General features: G+C 43.0%; 1 protein-coding gene across 1 annotated transcript; it reads left to right on the top strand.

Annotated features, from left to right (window-relative positions):
* The first annotated feature begins 233 nt into the window (after positions 1-233).
* LOC131937910 (doublesex- and mab-3-related transcription factor 2) lies at positions 234-8,640 on the top strand. The gene is made up of 3 exons (XM_059295637.1): positions 234-590; positions 5,843-5,979; positions 7,446-8,640. Exons 1-3 carry the CDS (start codon positions 265-267, stop codon positions 8,597-8,599), a joined length of 1,617 nt encoding a protein of 538 aa, XP_059151620.1. The 5' UTR covers positions 234-264; the 3' UTR covers positions 8,600-8,640.
* Positions 8,641-22,777: the final 14,137 nt, after the last annotated feature.

Raw genomic sequence — 22,777 nt, 5'->3', positions numbered from 1 at the left:
GTATTAACAACTTCCATGCACAAAATACTAGTGATTAAATTTTTTTCGGTGTTTTTTTTCAATTATACAAGTATAACTGTTCTAGAAACTAAGAAAAACGTTTATGAAACACCTTTTTATATAGTTCAGTGCACTAATCTTCGGATAAAACCTAATCTTTTTTTTTCTTTGTCAATTAAAATATTCCGAGAGGTAAAAAGTTTTCAAAATATTCAATTTTTTTTTTTAGCGATGTCTGAGCCACAGCCTTCAGAACATCAACACATGACGTCACCTCGTGCCAGCGATGACGATCTAGATGACGATTGTGAGGATGACGTCATTTTGGACATTGATGACTCTTTTCAAACTGACGACACCAATGGAGTAGCAGCCTGTGACAATACTCATGACGTCAACAAGAAGTCGTCTGCAGCCACCAGCAGACGGCTGCTCAGGACGCCCAAGTGCGCACGCTGCCGTAACCACGGGGTCGTGTCGTGTCTGAAGGGCCACAAGCGCTACTGTCGGTGGCGGGACTGTCAGTGTGCCAATTGTCTGCTGGTCGTAGAGCGACAGAGGATTATGGCGGCACAGGTGGCGCTCAGAAGGTAATGGGGAGGAGGGGGTGGTTCTAATATTAGTATCCGACATCATGAACCAGACATGAACCAGACATGAACAAGACATGAACCAGACATGAACCAGACATGAACCAGACATGAACCAGACATGAACCAGACATGAATCAGACATGAACCAGACATGAACCAGACATGAACCAAACATGAACCACACTCAAATGAAGTTTTACTTTAGGAAGTTCCACATTGATTTGCTAAAAAAAATGTATGATCATCGGTCTATAACCTCATCTCTTTTAGTTACTTCTGTTCATTCACTGTAGGTGTTGTATGGCAAATGTTCCGTAATGATGGCCTAGGTACGCTATGTTACTCAACTGATTTATTTACAAGCCTATATTTAACTTGCTTCCTCCGTCTGTTTCAGTATATAAAAACATTTACACACACACACACACACACACACACACACACACACACACACACACACACACACACACACACACACACACACACACACATATATATATATATATAAATATATATATATATATATATATATATATATATATATATATATATATATATATATATATATATATATATATATATAAATTAGTAGTCAGTTACACTAAATTTTTTATTGTTAAATTTCCCAAATTTAGTAATGTCACTTAATTTATTGCAAAATATTTTGGAACTCATTTCGAGCCCGAAATCGCGCTTTAAAAATGTTTTAAAGTCCGCCGAAAATCGTAAAAGGTAAAACTTCATACTTGCCAACCGTATATGAAAAACGGAAGCTTGAAATGTGATTTGGGCCTCCTAAAGGCCCCCTCCCCCCACGCCGGTACAAAACACAATCACATTTATAAAATAACTTGCCGTCCCGGTCAGGCCATGCACTGGCTCTGTGAAAAAACCTATCTGTAAAGGACCATGACATGTGTGTTTCGAAATCAGCATATACCAGGCATTGCCCATCCTAACCACAACAAACCAAAACCAGAGTTTCTTCCAGGCTCCGTCCCCCCGAAGAAAGTCTACCGCCCCCCCACCCCCCCCCCCCCCCCGAACGAAATGGATTTTATATAGAAAACATATACTTTTACCAGTGTCCGCCCCCCCCCCCCCCGGAAAATGTTGACCGCCCCCCCCCCCCGCGAAAATATCAAGCCTCCCCCCCCCCCCCCCCGGAGAAAAAAGTCTAGAAGAAACACTGAACAAAACCAAAATAAACCGGGAATGATTTCCCCTAAACTTTCTCGAATATTCTTATATAACACTACGGCGGAAGGCACCTCGGGATAGAGACATGATATTTAATCAATTTTTAATAACTTAAACTTTTCAAAATAGAATAGTATCTCGTAGATAAAAGAATTGCGCACCAAGTGAACGCCAACAATCTGTGTATAATAGTGCAGAATATTAATAGTACTCTATAAATTCACATGTGTTATTTTTTAAGAAATTGAAATAGCCTAAATTACTACTTCCAGTCAACGGAAGTTACTCAAAATTTGAAAGAAGGTAGAGAATTAGATCTTTCACTAAAACGTGAAATTTCGTGTATCTATCTGAAATAGTACTCAAGTTATATGCTTTTGAAAAATTGAACATAGAAAAAAGTTCCATTTCTGGTTATCGGAAATCACTGAAAAGTTGATACGGATCTACAAATTTGATATAATACTTATATATAAAATTTATCAATCTAGCTGTAACGGTACTCAAGTTATCGTGTTTACAGACACACATACACACATACACATACGGACATGATTACAAAACTATGTTTTTCCGACTCAGGGTAGTGTAAAACGTTGAGATTTGCAAAATCTTGAATGTTTTTTTTTTTTGCACGATTACAAGACTTTCTCTATACTTCGTACACACGAGAAAGTAAAAAATGGAATAAAAATATTGTCTATATCCCGAGTTGCCATAAGAATATTTGAGAAAGTTTAGGGGAGATCACTTCCGGTTTATTTAGTTCATTCTTCTATTTGCTGAGGGTGGGGGGGGGGAGAGGGTATAGATCTGTATTTGTTATACAATGTTGGATTATTATGTTACATACCGTTACTGGTTGGATGTGGATCTGGTATGTTAAGGTGGATATGGTGTTGTGGTGGTTGTGGTGGATGTGGTAGGTGTGATTGGTGTGGTGTGGTGGGCGTGTGGATGTGGTGGTTGTGGTCGTAGTGGAGGGTGTGATCTAATTCTCTGCCTTCTGACAAATGTTGAGTAATTTCCGTTGACCGGAAGTAGTAAATTACGCTATTTCCGATTTCTCAAAAAACCCGTGTGAATTTATAAAGTACTAATAATATTCCGCACTATTATTCACATTTTGTTTTGCGTTCACTTGGTGTGAAATTCTTTTTTCTACGAGATTCTATTCTATTTTAAAAAGGGTATTGTTTTAATAACTTATTTAACATGGCACGTATACCCATCATATTTAACATCAAATTTACATCGCTAGCTGCAGCAATACCTGCACGTACACCAATCATATTTAACATCAAGTTTATGACGACGCCACAAAATCAGATTTTACCTTAGCCTGCACGTGTTATTATGGAGTAATTAAGACGTCTCGCACGTGCAAACGGCTGACGACACGGTCAGTCTGCTCGTAAACACACGCCTTATCTCAGCCTCGTTATGACAAGCCCTTCCACCCCAGCCACGGGAGACCGCGAGCTAAAGGGCGCGGGGCGCGGAGGGCGCCGTCACCATCATAAACTGTGGAGCACCTTCTTGTAAATCCTATCTAATTAGTGCAGCTATCAGCCCGGGGTCAGATACATTTATTGACGGTAAATTATGACTGGCGGGTCCGCAAAATTCTCCCCCTCCTCCCGTGTCCCACTTGTGAAATTCACCCCCCCCCCCCCCGCCCTACTACGAGAATTACCACTCACCCCTTTACCACTCACCCCTTTACCACCCCCTCCCCTCCCCCGCGCCCCCTGGTAACGTGAACAAAAATAAATCATACTTATGAACAGGCTAAGGTCTAATTTATCTATGTTGGCTGTTGGTTAATTTGACTTGCAACTTTTTTTTACTTTCTCGTATATACGAAGTATAGAGAAAGTCTTGTAATCGTGCAAAAAAAAAAAAATCGAGATTTTTACAAATCTCGACGTTTTACACCTCACTGATACGGAAAAACATAATTTTGCAATCTTGTCCGTATGTCTGTGTGTCTGTGTGTCTGTCTGTCTGTCTGTCTGTCTGTCTGTCTGTGTGTACGTGTGTAAACACGATAACTTGAGTACCGTTACAGCTAGGTTGATGAAATTTCATATATAAGTATTTTATCAAAATCGTAGATCCGTATCAACTTTTGAGCGATTTCCGATAACCGGAAGTGGTACTTTTCCTACTTTGAATTTTTCAAAAGCCTATAACTTGAGTACTATTTCAGATAGATAAATGAAATTTCACATGCAAGTAAAAGATCTAATTCTCTACCTTCTGTTAAATTTTGAGTAATTTCCGTTGACCGGAAGTAGTAATTTACGCTACTTCCGATTTCTCAAAAAACAAATGTAAATTTTTAAAGTACTAATAATATTGCGCACTATTATGCACTTTTTTATATGGCGTTCACTTGGTGTGCAATTAATTTGTCTACAAGATTTTATTCTATTTTTAAAACTTTAAGTATTTAAAATGGATTAAAAATCATGTCTATAGCCCGAGTTCCCATCCCCTGTTATTTTATATAAGAATATTCGAGAAAGTTTTGGGGAGATCACTCCCGGTTTATTTTGGTAACTTTCTCATGCAGGTATACATTATTTTACTTCTGATAACTTTATCTTACAGTAAACATTATTTTAGTTCTGATAACTTTATCTTATTGTAAACATTATTTTAGTTCTGGCAAATTTATCTTACAGTAAACATTATTTTAGTTCTGATAACTTTATCTCACAGTAAACATTATTTTAGTTCTGATAACTTTATCACATTATTTTAGTTCTGGTAACATTATCTTACAGTAAACATTATTTTAGTTCTGATAACTTTATTTTACAGTAAACATTATTTTAGTTCTGATAACTTTATCTTACAGTAAACATTATTTTAGTTCTTGCAACTTCATCTTACAGTAAACATTATTTTAGTTCTGATAACTTTATTTTACAGTAAACATTATTTTAGTTCTGATAACTTTAGCTTACAGTAAACATTATTTTAGTTCTGATAACTTTAGCTTACAGTAAACATTATTTTAGTTCTGATAACTTTATCTTACAGTAAACATTATTTTAGTTCTGATAACTTTAGCTTACAGTAAACATTATTTTAGTTCTGATAACTTTATTTTACAGTAAACATTATTTTAGTTCTGATAACTTTATCTTACAGTAAACATTATTTTAGTTCTTGCAACTTCATCTTACAGTAAACATTATTTTAGTTCTGAAAACTTTATTTTACAGTAAACATTATTTTAGTTCTGATAACTTTATCTTACAGTAAACATTATTTTAGTTCTGATAACTTTATCACATTATTTTAGTTCTGGTAACATTATCTTACAGTAAAAATTATTTTAGTTCTGATAACTTTATTTTACAGTAAACATTATTTTAGTTCTGATAACTTTATCTTACAGTAAACATTATTTTAGTTCTTGCAACTTCATCTTACAGTAAACATTATTTTAGTTCTGAAAACTTTATTTTACAGTAAACATTATTTTAGTTCTGATAACTTTATCTTACAGTAAACATTATTTTAGTTCTGATAACTTTATCACATTATTTTAGTTCTGGTAACATTATCTTACAGTAAACATTATTTTAGTTCTGATAACTTTATCTTACAGTAAACATTATTTTAGTTCTTGCAACTTCATCTTACAGTAAACATTATTTTAGTTCTGAAAACTTTATTTTACAGTAAACATTATTTTAGTTCTGATAACTTTATCTTACAGTAAACATTATTTTAGTTCTGATAACTTTATCACATTATTTTAGTTCTGGTAACATTATCTTACAGTAAACATTATTTTAGTTCTGATAACTTTATTTTACAGTAAACATTATTTTAGTTCTGATAACTTTATCTTACAGTAAACATTATTTTAGTTCTTGCAACTTCATCTTACAGTAAACATTATTTTAGTTCTGAAAACTTTATTTTACAGTAAACATTATTTTAGTTCTGATAACTTTATCTTACAGTAAACATTATTTTAGTTCTGATAACTTTACGTTACAGTAAATATTTTGTCCTCTGCTACACAGACACCAGGCCAGCGAGATGACCTCTGCCCTGAAGGCCAAGGTCAAGTCAGCAGCCACGTTGTTACAACAGAGGAAAATGTTACAGCGTAACCTGCGCAGTCTCCAGCAGCACTCGCTGTCTCGCGAGATCTTGTCCAGTAAGTCACGTCATGGTCACGTGATCTTGTCCAGTAAGTCATGGTCACGTGATCTTGTCCAGTAAGTCATGGTCAGGTGATCTTGTCCAGTAAGTCATGTCATGGTCACGTGATCTTGTCCAGTAAGTCATGTCATGGTCACGTGATCTTGTCCGTTAAGTCATAGTCACGTGATCTTGTCCGTTAAGTCATGGTCACGTGATCTTGTCCAGTAAGTCATGGTCAGGTGATCTTGTCCAGTAAGTCATGTCATGGTCACGTGATCTTGTCCAGTAAGTCATGGTCAGGTGATCTTGTCCAGTAAGTCATGTCATGGTCACGTGATCTTGTCCAGTAAGTCATGTCATGGTCACGTGATCTTGTCCAGTAAGTCATGTCATGGTCACGTGATCTTGTCCAGTAAGTCATGGTCAGGTGATCTTGTCCAGTAAGTCATGGTCAGGTGATCTTGTCCAGTAAATCATGGTCAGGTGATCTTGTCCAGTAAGTCATGTCATGGTCACGTGATCTTGTTCGTTAAGTCATGTCATGGTCACGTGATCTTGTCCAGTAAGTCATGTCATGGTCACGTGATCTTGTCCAGTAAGTCATGGTCAGGTGATCTTGTCCAGTAAGTCATGGTCAGGTGATCTTGTCCAGTAAATCATGGTCAGGTGATCTTGTCCAGTAAGTCATGTCATGGTCACGTGATCTTGTTCGTTAAGTCATGTCATGGTCACGTGATCTTGTCCAGTAAGTCATGTCATGGTCACGTGATCTTGTCCAGTAAGTCATGGTCAGGTGATCTTGTCCAGTAAGTCATGGTCAGGTGATCTTGTCCAGTAAGTCATATCATGGTCACGTGATCTTGTTCGTTAAGTCATGTCATGGTCACGTGATCTTGTCTTGGTCAGGTGATAATATCTGGGCCAATGGAAAAATTACGATGTTCTAGGGTTAGGGTTTTGGTTAGGGCTAAGGTTAGGGTTTTGGTTAGGGTTTTGGTTAGGGTTAGGGTTAAGGTTAGGGTTAAGGTTAGGGTTAAGGTTAGGGTAAAGGTTAGGGTTAAGGTTAGGGTTAGGGTTAGGGTTAAGGTTAAGGTTAAGGTTAAGGTTAAGGTTAAGGTTAAGGTTAAGGTTAAGGTTAAGGTTAAGGTTAAGGTTAAGGTTAGGGTTAAGGTTAGGGTTAGGGTTAAGGTTAGGGTTAAGGTTAAGGTTAAGGTTAAGGTTAAGGTTAAGGTTAAGGTTAAGGTTAGGGTTAAGGTGAGGGTTAGGATCAACACAAATGAAACATAAAACGTCCGCGTATTCCGCTTTTATCAAAATACCAACTATGGTGTCTGTCCAAATGGTGTCTGTCCAAACTACCAACTATGGTGTCTGACCAAACAACCAACTATGGTGTCTGTCTTTAGTATACACTTACATGTTTTATGACGTCAAGGAACCTGCTTGGCCATCTAATGACGTCACCATCTTATCTTCCAGATTATCGCTCTCGTCTTCACGCTCTGCCCCCACCGGATGTTGTCAAATCGATGTCTCCATTTGTCAACGAGCGCATGCGCAAACGCCGCTGTTTCGCCGACAAGGAACTGGAGATGGTCATGCTGGAGCGCGAGCGGCGGACGGAGCTGACCAATCAGCAGCTCGCCTTACACCGCGGTGCATTGTTGGGCTTGCCGGGACAAAAGCCACACATTGATCTGGCCAAGTCACGAGCGTTGCTAGGCAACACGACACCAAGAGACTTCCTGCAGCGGGTGTTCCCCGCCCACAACCCGCGCCTGCTGGAGTTGGTGTGGCAGGGTTGTGGGGGGGACTTGGAGCGGGCCATCGAGCAGCTGGCCGTGGGACTGAGGGCCAACTTCCTGCCCCAGGCTCGACCACCAGTGGCCCCCACTGCCGTGACGTCAGCGTTGTCTTCTCCCCTGCTGGACCCTGTCCACATCTCCAAGCTGTTCACCATGTACCCCCTCGTCTTCCCCGCCCCTTTCATCATGCCACGCCCACCCCCAAGCGAGACTGACCAACCGTCTGATGACGTCACAAACCCACCCCCGCACGAGGCCAGTGACGACGAGACGTCCCCCTCCCAGCCCGAGGGTCGTGCATTGACCTCACCCGCCACCAACTCACCCCCACCTCCGGGAACACCTCGAGCAGATGTCACCTACCTGAAGATGTCACCTGATGCCAGAATGTCATCAGGCATGTCATTTGGCTTGTCATCCCCGTACCACGTGGTAGGGACGTCACGTGTCTTCCCACAGTCTCAGCACTTCCTGCCTTCTGAAGCCAGACCCGCACACTTTGTCCCCACACACCACAGTCCCACACACAATCTCACACACGGGCCCACACACCCCACACAACATACTCCGCCACACCACGATCCCCTATATCACAGCCACACACAGAAAGTTCTTCCTCACAGCCCCACACATCACGCTCCCCCACACAGCCCCACACACCCCCCACCACTTAATTTATCGTCCGTGACAAACAAAGGAGCGGAAGCTGAGAGAGCAGTGACGTCATCCGGTCCACATGTTGATGAAAGAAGGACCGCTATGACGTCACCGCCAACAAAAAAATCTTTCCTAAACTTTTCGGTGGATGCTATAATGAGCCGAACATAATGAGCCGGAAATAATGAGCAGGACATAATGAGCAGGACATAATGAGCCGGACATAATGAGCCGAACATAATGAGCAGGACATAATGAGCCGGACATAATGAGCCGGACATAATGGGCCGGACATAATGAGCCGGACATAATGAGCCGGACATAATGAGCCGGACATAATGGGCCGGACATAATGAGCCGGACATAATGAGCCGGACATAATGGGCCGGAAGTGAGTAGCCGGATTACTGAAAGACAGGATAAAAATATGAACTACTGGTCAAAGAAAGCTTGCCGTTGCCATGGCAACAAAGCAGGAGAGCCCCCACCCCCTCTAGGATCACGTGACCACAACTTGCCCAGTGCGCTGTTCTGTTGCCATCATTCAGCCTGCTGGTTGTGACGTCACTAGTGGCCAGACGACACTAGCGTGCTCGGCTGTTTGTACAGTGACCCAATAAATGAGTTGAATTGACCTACTTGTTTTAACTGTATAATTGACCTACTTGTTTTAACTGTATATTGACCTACTTGTTTCAACTGTATATTGACCTACTTGTTTTTACTGTATATTGACCTACTTGTTTCAACTGTATATTGACCTACTTGTTGACCATTAGCTGACCTGACGAGTTGTCTACGTGTGTTTGTTGATTTTTCTCTACACATTTTAATCACGGCTGTTAGACAGTAGTAGCTGGTACAGCCGCATCCAGCTGCAGCCATGTTCAGTCATAGCCGTCCAATTACAGCCGTCCAATTACAGCCGTCCAATTACAGCCGTCCAATTACAGCCGTCCAATTACAGCCGTCCAATTACAGCCGTCCAATTACAGCCGTCCAATCACAGCCGTCCAATTACAGCCGTCCAATCACAGCCGTCCAATCACAGCCGTCCAATTACAGCCGTCCAATTACAGCCGTCCAATTACAGCCGTCCAATTACAGCCGTCCAATCACAGCCGTCCAATCACAGCCGTCCAATTATAGCCGTCCAATTACAGCCGTCCAATTACAGCCGTCCAATTACAGCCGTCCAATTACAGCCGTCCAATCACAGCCGTCCAATTACAGCAGTCCAATCACAGCCGTCCAATCACAGCCGTCCAATTACAGCAGTCCAATCACAGCCGTCCAATCACAGCCGTCCAACCACAGCCGTGTCCAGCTGCAGCTGTCAGCGATGATTTTCCCACCTTAACCCCCCCCCACCACCAACCCACGCCGCTGCATGTGACGTCACCAGTTGCCAGACGACACATGCGCCATATTGAACGACCAGTGTCCATCTAACATGTTGATGGAGGATCCAGACGTGTTTACGTAAGGGGGGGGGGGGGGGTAATGTTTGCACCTGCAGACGACAGGATAACATTGACACACAATACCGCCATTTTTGCCTCAAGGCATTCTAAATGTAGAATTGAGTGTAAAATTAGAAATGCAGACAAATATTCTCTAGCTCCTGCAGATGTTACTTTATTCACAAAACATTTTGGCACGAGTAAAAGTTTAAAATAAAACATTATGCAATTTTCTAATGAAATGCCTTTAAATGCTCGAAAATAAGAAGATAAAAGTTAAATTTCTTTCGATGGATAATACAGTAAAATGTGTTTTACTATTGTACTGTCTTCCTCTAAATTTCCAAATGATAGAAAAATACCTGTTTTATTTATGTATTTGTTTTTAGTTATAAATGATTTAATACATGTTCCTCTTTAGTAGCTCTTATTTAATGCACAGCGTCTGTTTGCTTGTCTGTTTGTTGGTGGATTTGTGGCTAATTTTGTAATTTGGGTTTGAAAAAAAATATGTGTAAGAAAACAACACATTTATAGTGACATATTTATAGTGACATATTTATTTATTATCAATTTCATGAACGTTACAAATAGTTTATAAATAAAAAATAATTTTTTTCGTGCCTTCTTCCTCGCAAAAGTTTCTACTAATTCAATTCTTGTGTCGAAGAGTAATCACATTCTATTGAAATTGTTGCTAAGTCCACGAGTCCGCTTAGCGACATAGCTGAACGCAAGTAAGTTTGAATTTTTGAAAAACTCCGACAGCCACGTTTAAAGCACCGGAAACAGTGTTTCTTCCAGACTTTTATTCAATAAAAGCTTTGGTCGCTCAAGTGAAGTTCCAGTTCCAAACCTGATGCTTTATGAGACAGGTGAAGTAGAGTTTCTGTGACTCTGCTCATTAGATATCTTACACTTTTAGCGCCCAAACTGTTTATTAAAGAAAGTAAACTTGTTTTATTTTCTTGTTTTTATTGCATTTAGAAGTTTTTTTTTTAAATTAAGGTTTTCACAGTAGGTGGATACATCTGAAAAATTATGTCCCTTAAACCTGGAGGTTTATGTCCCTTACACCTGGAGGTTTATCTCCCATAAACCTGGAGGTTTATGTCCCTTAAACCTGGAGGTTTATGTCCCTTAAATCTGAAGATATATGTCCCTTAAACCTGGAGATTTATGTCCCTTAAACCTGGAGATATATGTCCATTAAACCTGGAGATATATGTCCATTAAACCTGGAGATATATGTCCCTTAAACCTGGAGATATATGTCCATTAAACCTGGAGATATATGTCCATTAAACCTGGAGGTTTATGTCCCTTAAACCTGGAGATATATGTCCCTTAAACCTGGAGATTTATGTCCCTTAAACCTGGAGATATATGTCCATTAAACCTGGAGATATATGTCCCTTAAACCTGGAGATATATGTCCATTAAACCTGGAGGTTTATGTCCCTTAAACCTGGAGATATATGTCCCTTAAACCTGGAGATTTATGTCCATTAAACCTGGAAATTTTTTCTTCGTTGAAACATTGGGCGCCTTTCTCCCCTAACTAAATATTTTGTTACTCTTTTATTTTGTAAGAATTTAAGTTACATTGTGACTTTTTTCTCTGACTTTTTTTCCCGCTATACAAACCCGGCGGGACACATCAACAGGCCACAGCAAGCTCACAACAATAGCCGGCCATTGTCGGACCGAACTAGCCAATAGAAAGCCACCATTGTCCATCACAAACATTAGCTCACCCAAACTAGGTTGGCCGTCAAAAGACGTCTGATCCAGATAAGGACTGCACCATTTTTAAATGGGTTAAAATGAGGACTGCACTTTTTAAAATTTAACAAAAGTAATATTTTAAAAGTAAAGGTTGTATTTTTTTTATTTTAGTTCAAGTATTTATTTGAAATTTCATCAAATTAAGGTTTAGGATGTGTTAAATTAGATAAAACAAGATATCAACAATTTAGTTCTATGACTATTCTTATTAAATGTAGTTGATATTTACAATTATTACAAAACTGGGCAAAATTATGTATAACTATACATTTCATTGCAATTTACAAAATTTTTACGGACGACTGGATATTTTCGTGTGGGGGGGGGGGGGACACTAGTAAAAGTGTATGTTAACTATATATATTCCGTCTTGTTGGGAGGGGGGGAGTAGACATCGAAGAGATGTCTGGAAGAAACTCTGGTGTGACGTCACACTTTCTCAATACATCACCCCATATAAACTCTAGTCATAAAACTCCCCCCCCTCCCCGACACTCTAGGAACGATATGCCATTTATGGACGACGCTTAAAATGAGATTAAAAAAATTAATTATGTTTGATACATCTAGTTCAACAGATTTAAAACAATTAGTAATCTAGTCATTAGCTCAATCTATCGATAATTCTCTCCATACTTACAATAGAGGATTTTTTGTAATGAAGGTTGAAATAAGATGTAAGAGTGTGTGTATGCGTGTGTGTGTGTGTGTGAGGGAGGGGGTGTGTGAGGAAAACACGTTTTTAAAATAGAATTTACGGTCAGGTCATTTATTTGCTACATTTCGATCAATTTAACTGTGGGGCGACAGTCAAGTGGAACATTTAAAACTACCACCAGACCACTGGACCACCAGACCACTGGACCACCAGACCACTGGACCACCAGACCACTGGACCACCCGACCACCAGACCACCAGACTACTGGACCAAGAGACCACTGGACCACTGGACCACCAGACCACTGGACCACCAGACCACTGGACCACCCGACCACCAGACCACCAGACCACCAGACTACTGGACCAAGAGACCACTGGACTACTGGACCACCAGACCACCAGACCACTGGACCACCAGACCACTGGACCACCCGACCACTGGACCACCCGACCACCAGACCACCAGACTACTGGACCAAGAGACCACTGGACCACTGGACCACCAGACCACCAGACCACTGGACCACCAGACCACCAGACCACTGGACCACCAGACCACCAGACAACTGGACCACCAGACCACCGGACCACTGGACCACCAGACCACTGGACCATCAGACCACCAGACCACTGGACCACCAGACCACCAGACCACCAGACCACTGGACCACCAGACCACCGGACCACTGGACCACCAGACCACTGGACCACCAGACCACCAGACCACCAGACCACCATACCACCAGACCACCAGACCACTGGACCACCAGACCACCAGACCACCAGACCACTGGACCATCAGACCACCGGACCACCGGTCCACCAGACCACCAGACCACCAGACCACCAGACCACCAGACCACTGGACCACCAGACCACCAGACCACTGGACCATCAGACCACCGGTCCACCGGTCCACCAGACCACCAGACCACCAGACCACCAGACCACTGGACCATCAGACCACCGGACCACCGGTCCACCGGTCCACCAGACCACCAGACCACTGGACCACCAGACCACCAGACCACCAGACCACCAGACCACTGGACCATCAGACCACCGGTCCACCGGACCACCGGACCACCAGACCACCAGACCACCAGACCACCAGACCACCAGACCACCAGACCACCAGACCACTGGACCATCAGACCACCGGACCACCGGTCCACCGGACCACTGGACCACCAGACCACCAGACCACCAGACCACCAGAACACCGGACCACCGGACCACCGGACCACCAGACCACCAGACCACCGGACCACCGGACCACCGGACCACCAGACCACCAGACCACCAGACCACCAGACCACTGGACCACCAAACAGTTAAACAACGCTTATCGTAACCAACACAGTGTAATGTGAAGTCCCTGTAGACACCGGGCACCAGATGATAATCCGACGGATTACGAGCGCGTGCTGACTTTGTTTTTATACGTCAGCTACTGACCGCCGTCTGGCGGGGATAACTTCCTGCTACATGTAGTGACGTGCTACACAAGGTAGTGACGTGCTACACAAGGCAGTGACGTGCTACACACGATAGTGACGTGCTATACAAGGTAGTGACGTGCTATACAAGGTAGTGACGTGCTACACAAGGTAGTGACGTGCTACACACGATAGTGACGAGCTACACAAGGCAGTTCAACAAGCACTCATGTAACGTTGCTATTTCCACAACTAAACAACACGCACACTTGTAACATTGCTATATCCACAACTAAACAACACGCACACATTTAACATTGCTATATCCACAACTAGACAACACGCGCACATGCAACAGTGCTATTTCCACAACTAGACAACAAGCACACATGCAACAGTGCTATTTCCACAACTAGACAACAAGAACACATGTAACGTTGCTATTTCAACAACTAGACAACAAGCACACATTTACGTTGCTATTTCCACAACTAGACAACAAGAACACATGTAACGTTGCTATTTCCACAACTAGACAACAAGCACACATTTACGTTGCTATTTCCACAACTAGACAACAAGAACACATGTAAAGTTGCTATTTCCACGCCCTGGTAGTGGGCCGAACAAACTTGGTATGCAACATAAAAGTCGCGTCAATAGACTTGCAATAAACGCCAGATGTGCAAATAAACAAGCCATCTATTCCCACGGCGTTGGGCGGGAGGGAGCGTGTGGGGCTGATTACCTGCCCCCCCCCACGGCTGTCGTCTGCTACCAATCATCGTCTGCTACCAGTTACCAAGCCATCAAGTCAATTTTGGTGTCACCATTTACATTTTTTGACAGGACCCAGGTGGGCTTTCTTCTACCCATACAAACCCACACATTTCTACACATATCTACACATACCCACACACACCCACACATACCCACACATACCCACACATATCCACACAGCTTTACCTACCTTCCCGTCCCACAAAACTTAACCCTAAACCAAAATGGACCCGAGACTTTCACGTTGACACCCTTTCGACGGCTGACCACAGCGACACCTTTCGACGGCTGACCACAGCGACAACCTTTCGACGGCTGACCAGTTATACGAGGACATTTCTACGCGTGTTTCTTAGTTCTGGTAGCCGTGTTGTGGTAGCCGTGTTGTTGTAGCCGTGTTGTAGCCGTGTTGTAGCCGTGGTGTTGTAGCCGTGGTGTTGTAGCCGTGTTGTGGTAGCCGTGTTGTAGCCGTGTTGTTGTAGCCGTGTTGTAGCCGTGTTGTAGCCGTGGTGTTGTAGCCGTGGTGTTGTAGCCGTGTTGTAGCCGTGTTGTAGCCGTGGTGTTGTAGCCGTGTTGTAGCCGTGGTGTTGTAGCCGTGGTGTTGTAGCCGTGTTGTGGTGGCCGTGTTGTGGTAGCCGTGTTGTGGTAGCCGTGTTGTAGCCGTGTTGTGGTAGCCGTGTTGTAGCCGTGTTGTAGCCGTGGTGTTGTAGCCGTGGTGTTGTAGCCGTGGTGTTGTAGCCGTGTTGTGGTAGCCGTGTTGTAGCCGTGTTGTGGTAGCCGTGTTGTAGCCGTGTTGTGGTAGCCGTGTTGTAGCCGTGTTGTGGTAGCCGTGTTGTAGCCGTGTTGTAGCCGTGGTGTTGTAGCCGTGGTGTTGTAGCCGTGTTGTGGTAGCCGTGTTGTAGCCGTGTTGTAGCCGTGTTGTGGTAGCCGTGTTGTAGCCGTGTTGTGGTAGCCGTGATGTGGTAGCCGTGATGTAGCCGTGTTGTGGTAGCCGTGTTGTAGCTGTGTTGTGGTAGCCGTGTTGTAGCTGTGTTGTGGTAGCCGTGGTGTGGTAGCCGTGGTGTGGTAGCCGTGATGTAGCCGTGTTGTAGCCGTTTTGTGGTAGCCGTGTTGTAGCCGTGTTGTGATAGCCGTGTTGTGGTAGCCGTGATGTGGTAGCCGTGTTGTGGTAGCCGTGTTGTGATAGCCGTGTTGTGGTAGCCGTGATGTGGTAGCCGTGTTGTAGCCGTGTTGTAGCCGTGTTGTAGCTGTGGTATATAGAGATATCATAGCGGGTTCGACTTTTGTTCCTCTCACTTTAGCTTTTAACGGCCAAGGAAAACAGTTGTTTGAAATGTATGCGTCAAGTCCCGAAGGAAGACCTTTCGGCTACTCACGGCTGCAGGTGTGGAGTGGGCAAGGTGCGGCCCACATGTCGTCACGTGGGAACAATGCGCACCGCGAGGTTTATTTTTATATTAGATTTGCGGGAATTTCCGTTGGTTGATTGGAATATTGGGCCGCGAAAAAATCATGTCGTTCATCGCGTCTTGTGACATGGTCTTGATGGACGGGCCCCCGCCTCCCTCTCGCCTCCCCCCCCCCCCCCGCCTCCCCCCTGGGTTTGTTTGAGTGCTCTATTTCGTCTGTTATTTCCTCTGTTTGTGAAATAAGTATCAGGAAATGGAGCTGTAACGTACACAGTGCGGCTAAAATTGTGCCGTCAAGTGGGGCTGTAACGTACACAGTGCGGCTAAAATTGTGCCGTCAAATGGAGCTGTAACGTACACAGTGCGGCTAAAATTGTGCCGTCAAGTGGGGCTGTAACTTACACAGTGCGGCTAAAATTGTGCCGTCAGTAGGAGCTGTAACGTATACACGGCGGCTAAAATTGTGCCGTCAAGTGGGGCTGTAACGTACACAGTGCGGCTAAAATTGTGCCGTCAAATGGCGCTGTAACGTACACAGTGCTGCTAAAATTGTGCCGTCAAATGGAGCTGTAACGTACACACGGCGGATAAAATTGTGCCGTCAAGTGGGGCTGTAACGTACACAGTGCTGCTAAAATTGTGCCGTCAAATGGAGCTGTAACGTACACACGGCGGATAAAATTGTGCCGTCAAATGGCGCTGTAACGTACACAGTGCTGCTAAAATTGTGCCGTCAAATGGAGCTGTAACGTACACACGGCGGATAAAATTGTGCCGTCAAGTGGGGCTGTAACGTACACAGTGCTGCTAAAATTGTGCCGTCAAATGGAGCTGTAACGTACACACGGCGGATAAAATTGTGCCGTCAAGTGGGGCTGTAACGTACACAGTGCGGCTAAAATTGTGCCGTCAAGTGGGGCTATGGCGGTGAGAGGAAAAATATCGCAGAAAAAGGTCACAAAGGAAAACTTTTATTGAAAAAAGTCACCGAAAAAAATCAGTCATAAATGCATATTAAAAATATTTTGATTTACTTGTTCATAAGTGTACAATTTTGGATGTTTATAAATATGGGTTGTTTTTTTATTAACTTATTTTTTAAAATAAAAATTATGGTTTTGAATAATAATCCGACTTTGATTTTCACAACAACTAAAATACTATAAGTAAAAGATATTTACAAAGCAGCCTCACATTTTGTTACATATGTTGTCATTGCAATTTTTTTTGGAGGTCTTTCCTCGTTTGACCTTGTCCGTTCACATTGTGACTTCGTTACGTTATGCGTCAATGACAGCCTTTGTACCGTGTCGGCTTTTTGCCTTGATCCTATGCCATGTTATGTAATGAGTGCGATAAATGTGGGCAGTAAGGTGGTTGAACTATTGTTGTGATCAGTTGTGGACAACAAATCATTAACTTTGTCTTCTTCCCATTTCACGCTGATTCAAAGTTTAAAAAACACCATGAAAACTCAGTAGGTTTGAACATTCTACTTAATTCTATTCTATTGCGGAATTTAAACCTACATATTTCAGACTAAATATCTATACGAGTGTTAACATACAAATACAACCTACTCACATAAATCTAAAATGTTTACATTACATGTAATTAATCGTATGTTGATTTGCACTTTCTGAAAGCTTAAAAATATTAACAAATTCCATGCAAATACACATTTGTGACTTTTTCCTATGACTTTATTTCCAAAAATCGCAGTTACTTACAGGCAATGGCTAGGTCGTTGCCGTCAGACTACGGCTAGGTCGTTGCCGTCAGGCTACGGCTAGGTCGTTGCCGTCAGACTACGGCTAGGTCGTTGCCGTCAGACTACGGCTAGGTCGTTGCCGTCAGACTACGGCTAGGTCGTTGCCGTGAAGTTTCTAGAAAAGTCACGTGTCGCTAGAAACAAGATGGCCGCTCTCGTGCTGGGACTTTGAGAGTAATAAAAATAAGGTAGTGGCGGTAGTGGCGGTATAAGGTAGTGTCGGTAGTGGCAGTATAAGGTAGTGACAATATAAGGTAGTGGCAGTATAAGGTAGTGGCGGTAGTGGCAGTATAAGGTAGTGGCGGTAGTGGCAGTATAAGGTAGTGGCAGTATAAGGTAGTGGCGGTAGTGGCGGTAGTGGCAGTATAAGGTAGTGGTAGTATAAGGTAGTGGCAGTATAAGGTAGTGGCTTTCAACAAAATTCTCCCTTTAGAGAAGCATTAAATTCAACACGATTTGTATTTGTAAAATCTTGACTTGAAGTGAGGCTCTTTTGTTTTTCAAACTTTTAAATGTATTCACTAGCTGTGGGTGGTGATACATAACGCGACTCAAATAAACTCTTAAGACCGAACTATCAAGTGCTGAACAACGTTTGAGACACCATAAAAAATCAAAACTTTTTAAAAACAAGAATTTTCGTTTTACTCGATTCCACTGAAAACTAAATGTAAAATGGAGACTAGAGATTATTATTGTTAAAATATTTATGGTTATGAATTTGAACAAAGCCCCCCCCCCCCCCCCCTCCTTTACCGCTTACATTTTTTCATCCGTTTTTCTCCAAATGTGTGCGCACCATGGTGTGAAACGGTGCTCAAATTTCTGCACTAATCGGAGTCCAGAGACGTGGAGGCCGACACAGAAGCTGGCATTGTTTATCATGAAAGCGAACAACTTGAGGCTCGCATATTGCGGCCCATTATCGCAGCCGCGCCATTTGTCGTGAAAAATAAATCATGAACTGGTGGAGGGGCTCGCTTTACCCCGGCCAGGCCACGCCCACTCGCCGCTCAGGGCCGCTAACTCAATTGGCCAGGCGGGGGGCGGAAGAAGAAAGAAAATAGATTAATTCTTAGGTACACACGGGCGCTAGCTCGGCCGCTTGTCCGTGGTAAAAGCTAGAACAAAGGGAACTCACTCCAAAACATTGTTGCTCTGACATTGATCACTTCCGGGGCGGGGTACCCACGCAGGGGAGGGGGGTACCCACGCAGGGGAGGGGGGTACCCACGCAGGGGAGGGGGGTACCCACGCTGGGGAGGGGGGTACCCACGCTGGGGAGGGGGGTACCCACGCAGGGGAGGGGGGTACCCACGCAGGGGAGCGGGGGACGTCAGGAGTTGAGCATTCTTGCTTTGAAGCGGTTTGGCGTCTTATATTGGGAATAATTTTATTCTGGAACCATATGCATGGGTCTTAACATTTGCACGGTCTCCCCCAAAATACTTGCACGATCTACTTCGTGACCCCAAGTTACAAGCGCTAACTACTTGGTAATCTCAAAATACTGCCCAATGTACTTGATGACCCCCAAAATTCTTGTAGGAAATCAGGAGGGGGTCATGTAAAATCTAACCTCATCTTGTAGCGAGCGCTGAATCTAACCCTAACCTATTAGCGGGCGCTGAATCTAACCCTAACCTTGTAGAGGGCGCTGAATCTAACCCTAACCTTGTAGAGGGCGCTGAATCTAACCCTAACCTTGTAGAGGGCGCTGAATCTAACCCTAACCTTGTAGAGGGCGCTGAATCTAACCCTAACCTTGTAGAGGGCGCTGAATCTAACCCTAACCTTGTAGAGGGCGCTGAATCTAACCCTAACCTTGTAGAGGGCGCTGAATCTAACCCTAACCTTGTAGAGGGCGCTGAATCTAACCCTAACCTTGTAGAGGGCGCTGAATCTAACACTAACCTTGTAGTGGGCGCTGAATCTAACTCTAACCTATTAGCGCGCGCTGAATCTAACCCTAACCTTGTAGAGGGCGCCGATCTAACCCTAACCCTACCAAGGCCAGCTTAACACGGGGCCTACAATGGAAAACTTCTCGTCTGCTCCAGGTCTGAGATTTGATAGTTTCCAATGGCCGCGCGATGGCCATCCAGTGCCCGCGCGATGGCCATCCAGTGGCCGCGCGATGGCCATCTTTTATCGTCAGACGGTTCCAGAGATCGGGTGTCGAGTCCCAGCTGCACGGAATGCCTGTGAGTGAGCTATCTACCTGACCCTATCGGATCTAGCAGCGGCACCCGTGCCGTCGCTCTATCTTGACAAATTGGGCCACAGCTTGCCGTTCTATCGACGCTATCCGGCACGGGCATGCGCGGACTGGAAGAAAATATCTGGCCACATCACTCAGCCTGATGTACAGGCCATCCCGGCCACATTCAACACGAGACGACTTGAAAGATGGGAGAGGTCTGCGGAGTTGTCTGCCCATCATGATAACAAAACCTCGGGTTATCTGCCCATTTTTTGCTTGAGTTGTCGTTTGAGTTGAATCTCCACCAGCGACTGGCCAACAACAAAACTTCATGTGCTTCATAACACCAGGACCAGACTACGGCTCAGGTCCAGACGTACGGCTCAGGTCCAGACGTTGTGTACGGCTCAGGTCCAGACGTTGTGTACGGCTCAGGTCCAGACGTTGTGTACGGCTCAGGTCCAGACGTTGTGTACGGCTCAGGTCCAGACGTACGGCTCAGGTCCAGACGTACGGCTCAGGTCCAGACGTACGGAATTAATTAATCTGTTGTTGGTTAATTAATTAACTAGTTAGTGAGAAAGTTGACAGAACATTGACCTAGATTCTAAAAACTAAGCCCTGACGTTCCGCCATTAAGTACTACCCCATACACCCCCACCCCACCCCATACACCCCCACCCCATACACCCCCCTACACCCCCACCTCTCCCCCTTCCCCCACTCCTTCCTTTCCTTTCACCTGGTGCCAAGTGGCAGTCAAGCAGTGACGTCACCAATCAATCGCAGAAAGGGAAACACACCTGATCTGACCTGCAGGTAGACGTTCAGAGGTCAGTGACGTCAATGGCCCGTTGGTAACTGGCTCATTTGCATAATTTATTCTCGAGTTTCTTAATAAGTAAATACTGCGGTGAACACACACACACACAGACATGTACCCACAGACCCACACAATGTTTGATCATAGAACACCCAACAGAAATCCTGCAACACAACGCCAACCAACAACACCCAACAGAAATCCTGCAACACAACGCCAACCAACAACACCCAACTGAACGTGCAACACAACACCAACAAACAACACCCAACAGAAATCCTGCAACACAACGCCAACCAACAACACCCAACAGAAATCCTGCAACACAACGCCAACCAACAGCACCCAACAGAAATCCTGCAACACAACGCCAACCAACAACACCCAACAGAAATCCTGCAACACAACGCCAACCAACAACACCCAACAAAAATCCTGCAACACAACGCCAACCAACAACACCCAACAAAAATCCTGCAACACAACGCCAACCAACAACACCCAACAGAAATCCTGCAACACAACGCCAACAAACAACACCCAACAGAAATCCTGCAACACAACACCAACAAACAACACCCAACTGAACGTGCAACACAACGCCAGCCAACAGGTTTCTAAAGCTCCATGAACCGGATCTTGTTGACGTGTTTGTCCCTTCTATTTATGTCACTCTATTGTCTAGTAGCGATAGGGACACAGTTTCTGTTTCAGGACATTGATATATCGTTGGTTGTAATATATAAAATAAAATATACAACTATCGACATACGACATACAACACACTACAACATGGTCTAGGTTTATCTTGTATATTCTTCTTGTATGCGAAATGCCTCTAGTTGTAAGTTTTATTAGTTTGATATCTGTCGTACCTTATATGATGTGTGTCTGACCTTTGAAGCCAAGCCTAATTCGGGATATGAAACGTTAATCCGTCTCACATCCTCTTAATTAATCCTCATTTGGATTTATTTCTTTTATATACGATACACATAATTTAAAAGCATTTTTAAAATCAGGGGGAGGGTTCAAATCTTGTCAATCATAATATATATATATATATATATATATATATATATATATATATATATATATATATATATATATATATATATATATACACATACTTTTTTTTTTTTGTTTGTCTGATTGACTACTGGAGAGAATCTGCGCTATATGGAGAGCTGTAAAATAGTATGTAGGTAGAGAACAATTTTTGGTTTTCAGGCAGACTGTTAATCACAAATTTATTTAAAGACGTTAATTAATTTATTGATTTATTCATTGGTAGATTAATCAAATTAATTTTAAAAGTTAGGAAAAAACGACTTTACTTTGAGTGATTAGTGACGTCACATGATTTGTTTACTTTTTACTTTAACTATACGTCCGTTTGCTGTATTTATTACGTTCCAACACTTATATCAATTTTCAACTGTCTTTTTGTTTTACAATAAATTTCTCTAGATCTTATCTATCTTAGGTTCTAGATCTAGATCTAGATCTATTTTCTAAAATTTAGATCGAATCTAGATTCTATATGTAGAATCTAGACTCAACGTAAATTCTACATCTAGATCTAGAGTAAACGTAAATTCTAAATCTAGAACCTAGAATCTATTTACTAAACTATTTCAGGCCTTAATTATTTTATATAAATCTTTGTTTGTTTAGCTATGGAATATGCTAATTTGGAAATGCTCGATCTAGGGCCTATTTGCGTAACTTAAGATTCATACGCGGATTCTATACCGCTAATTTTGCAAAAATAGACTTAAATAGACGTAAATTCTAGATCTAGCTCTATCTAGATATACTATACTATTTTAGGCCTTAATATTTTTCTTTATATAAATCTTTGTTTGTTTAGCTATGGAATAGGATAATTTGGGATAATATTAAATTTGAAATGCTCGATCTAGGGCCTATTTGCATAACTTAAGTTTCATACAAGGATTCTATACCGCTAAATTGCTTATAGTTGTAACTTTCCAGATAGGTGAGTTGAT

Source organism: Physella acuta, unplaced genomic scaffold, assembly GCF_028476545.2.
Source record: "Physella acuta isolate Inbredline_101_S28 unplaced genomic scaffold, ASM2847654v3 ptg000225l, whole genome shotgun sequence".
Lineage (NCBI taxonomy): Eukaryota > Metazoa > Mollusca > Gastropoda > Physidae > Physella > Physella acuta.
This window is presented reverse-complemented; position numbering and strand designations above follow the sequence as displayed.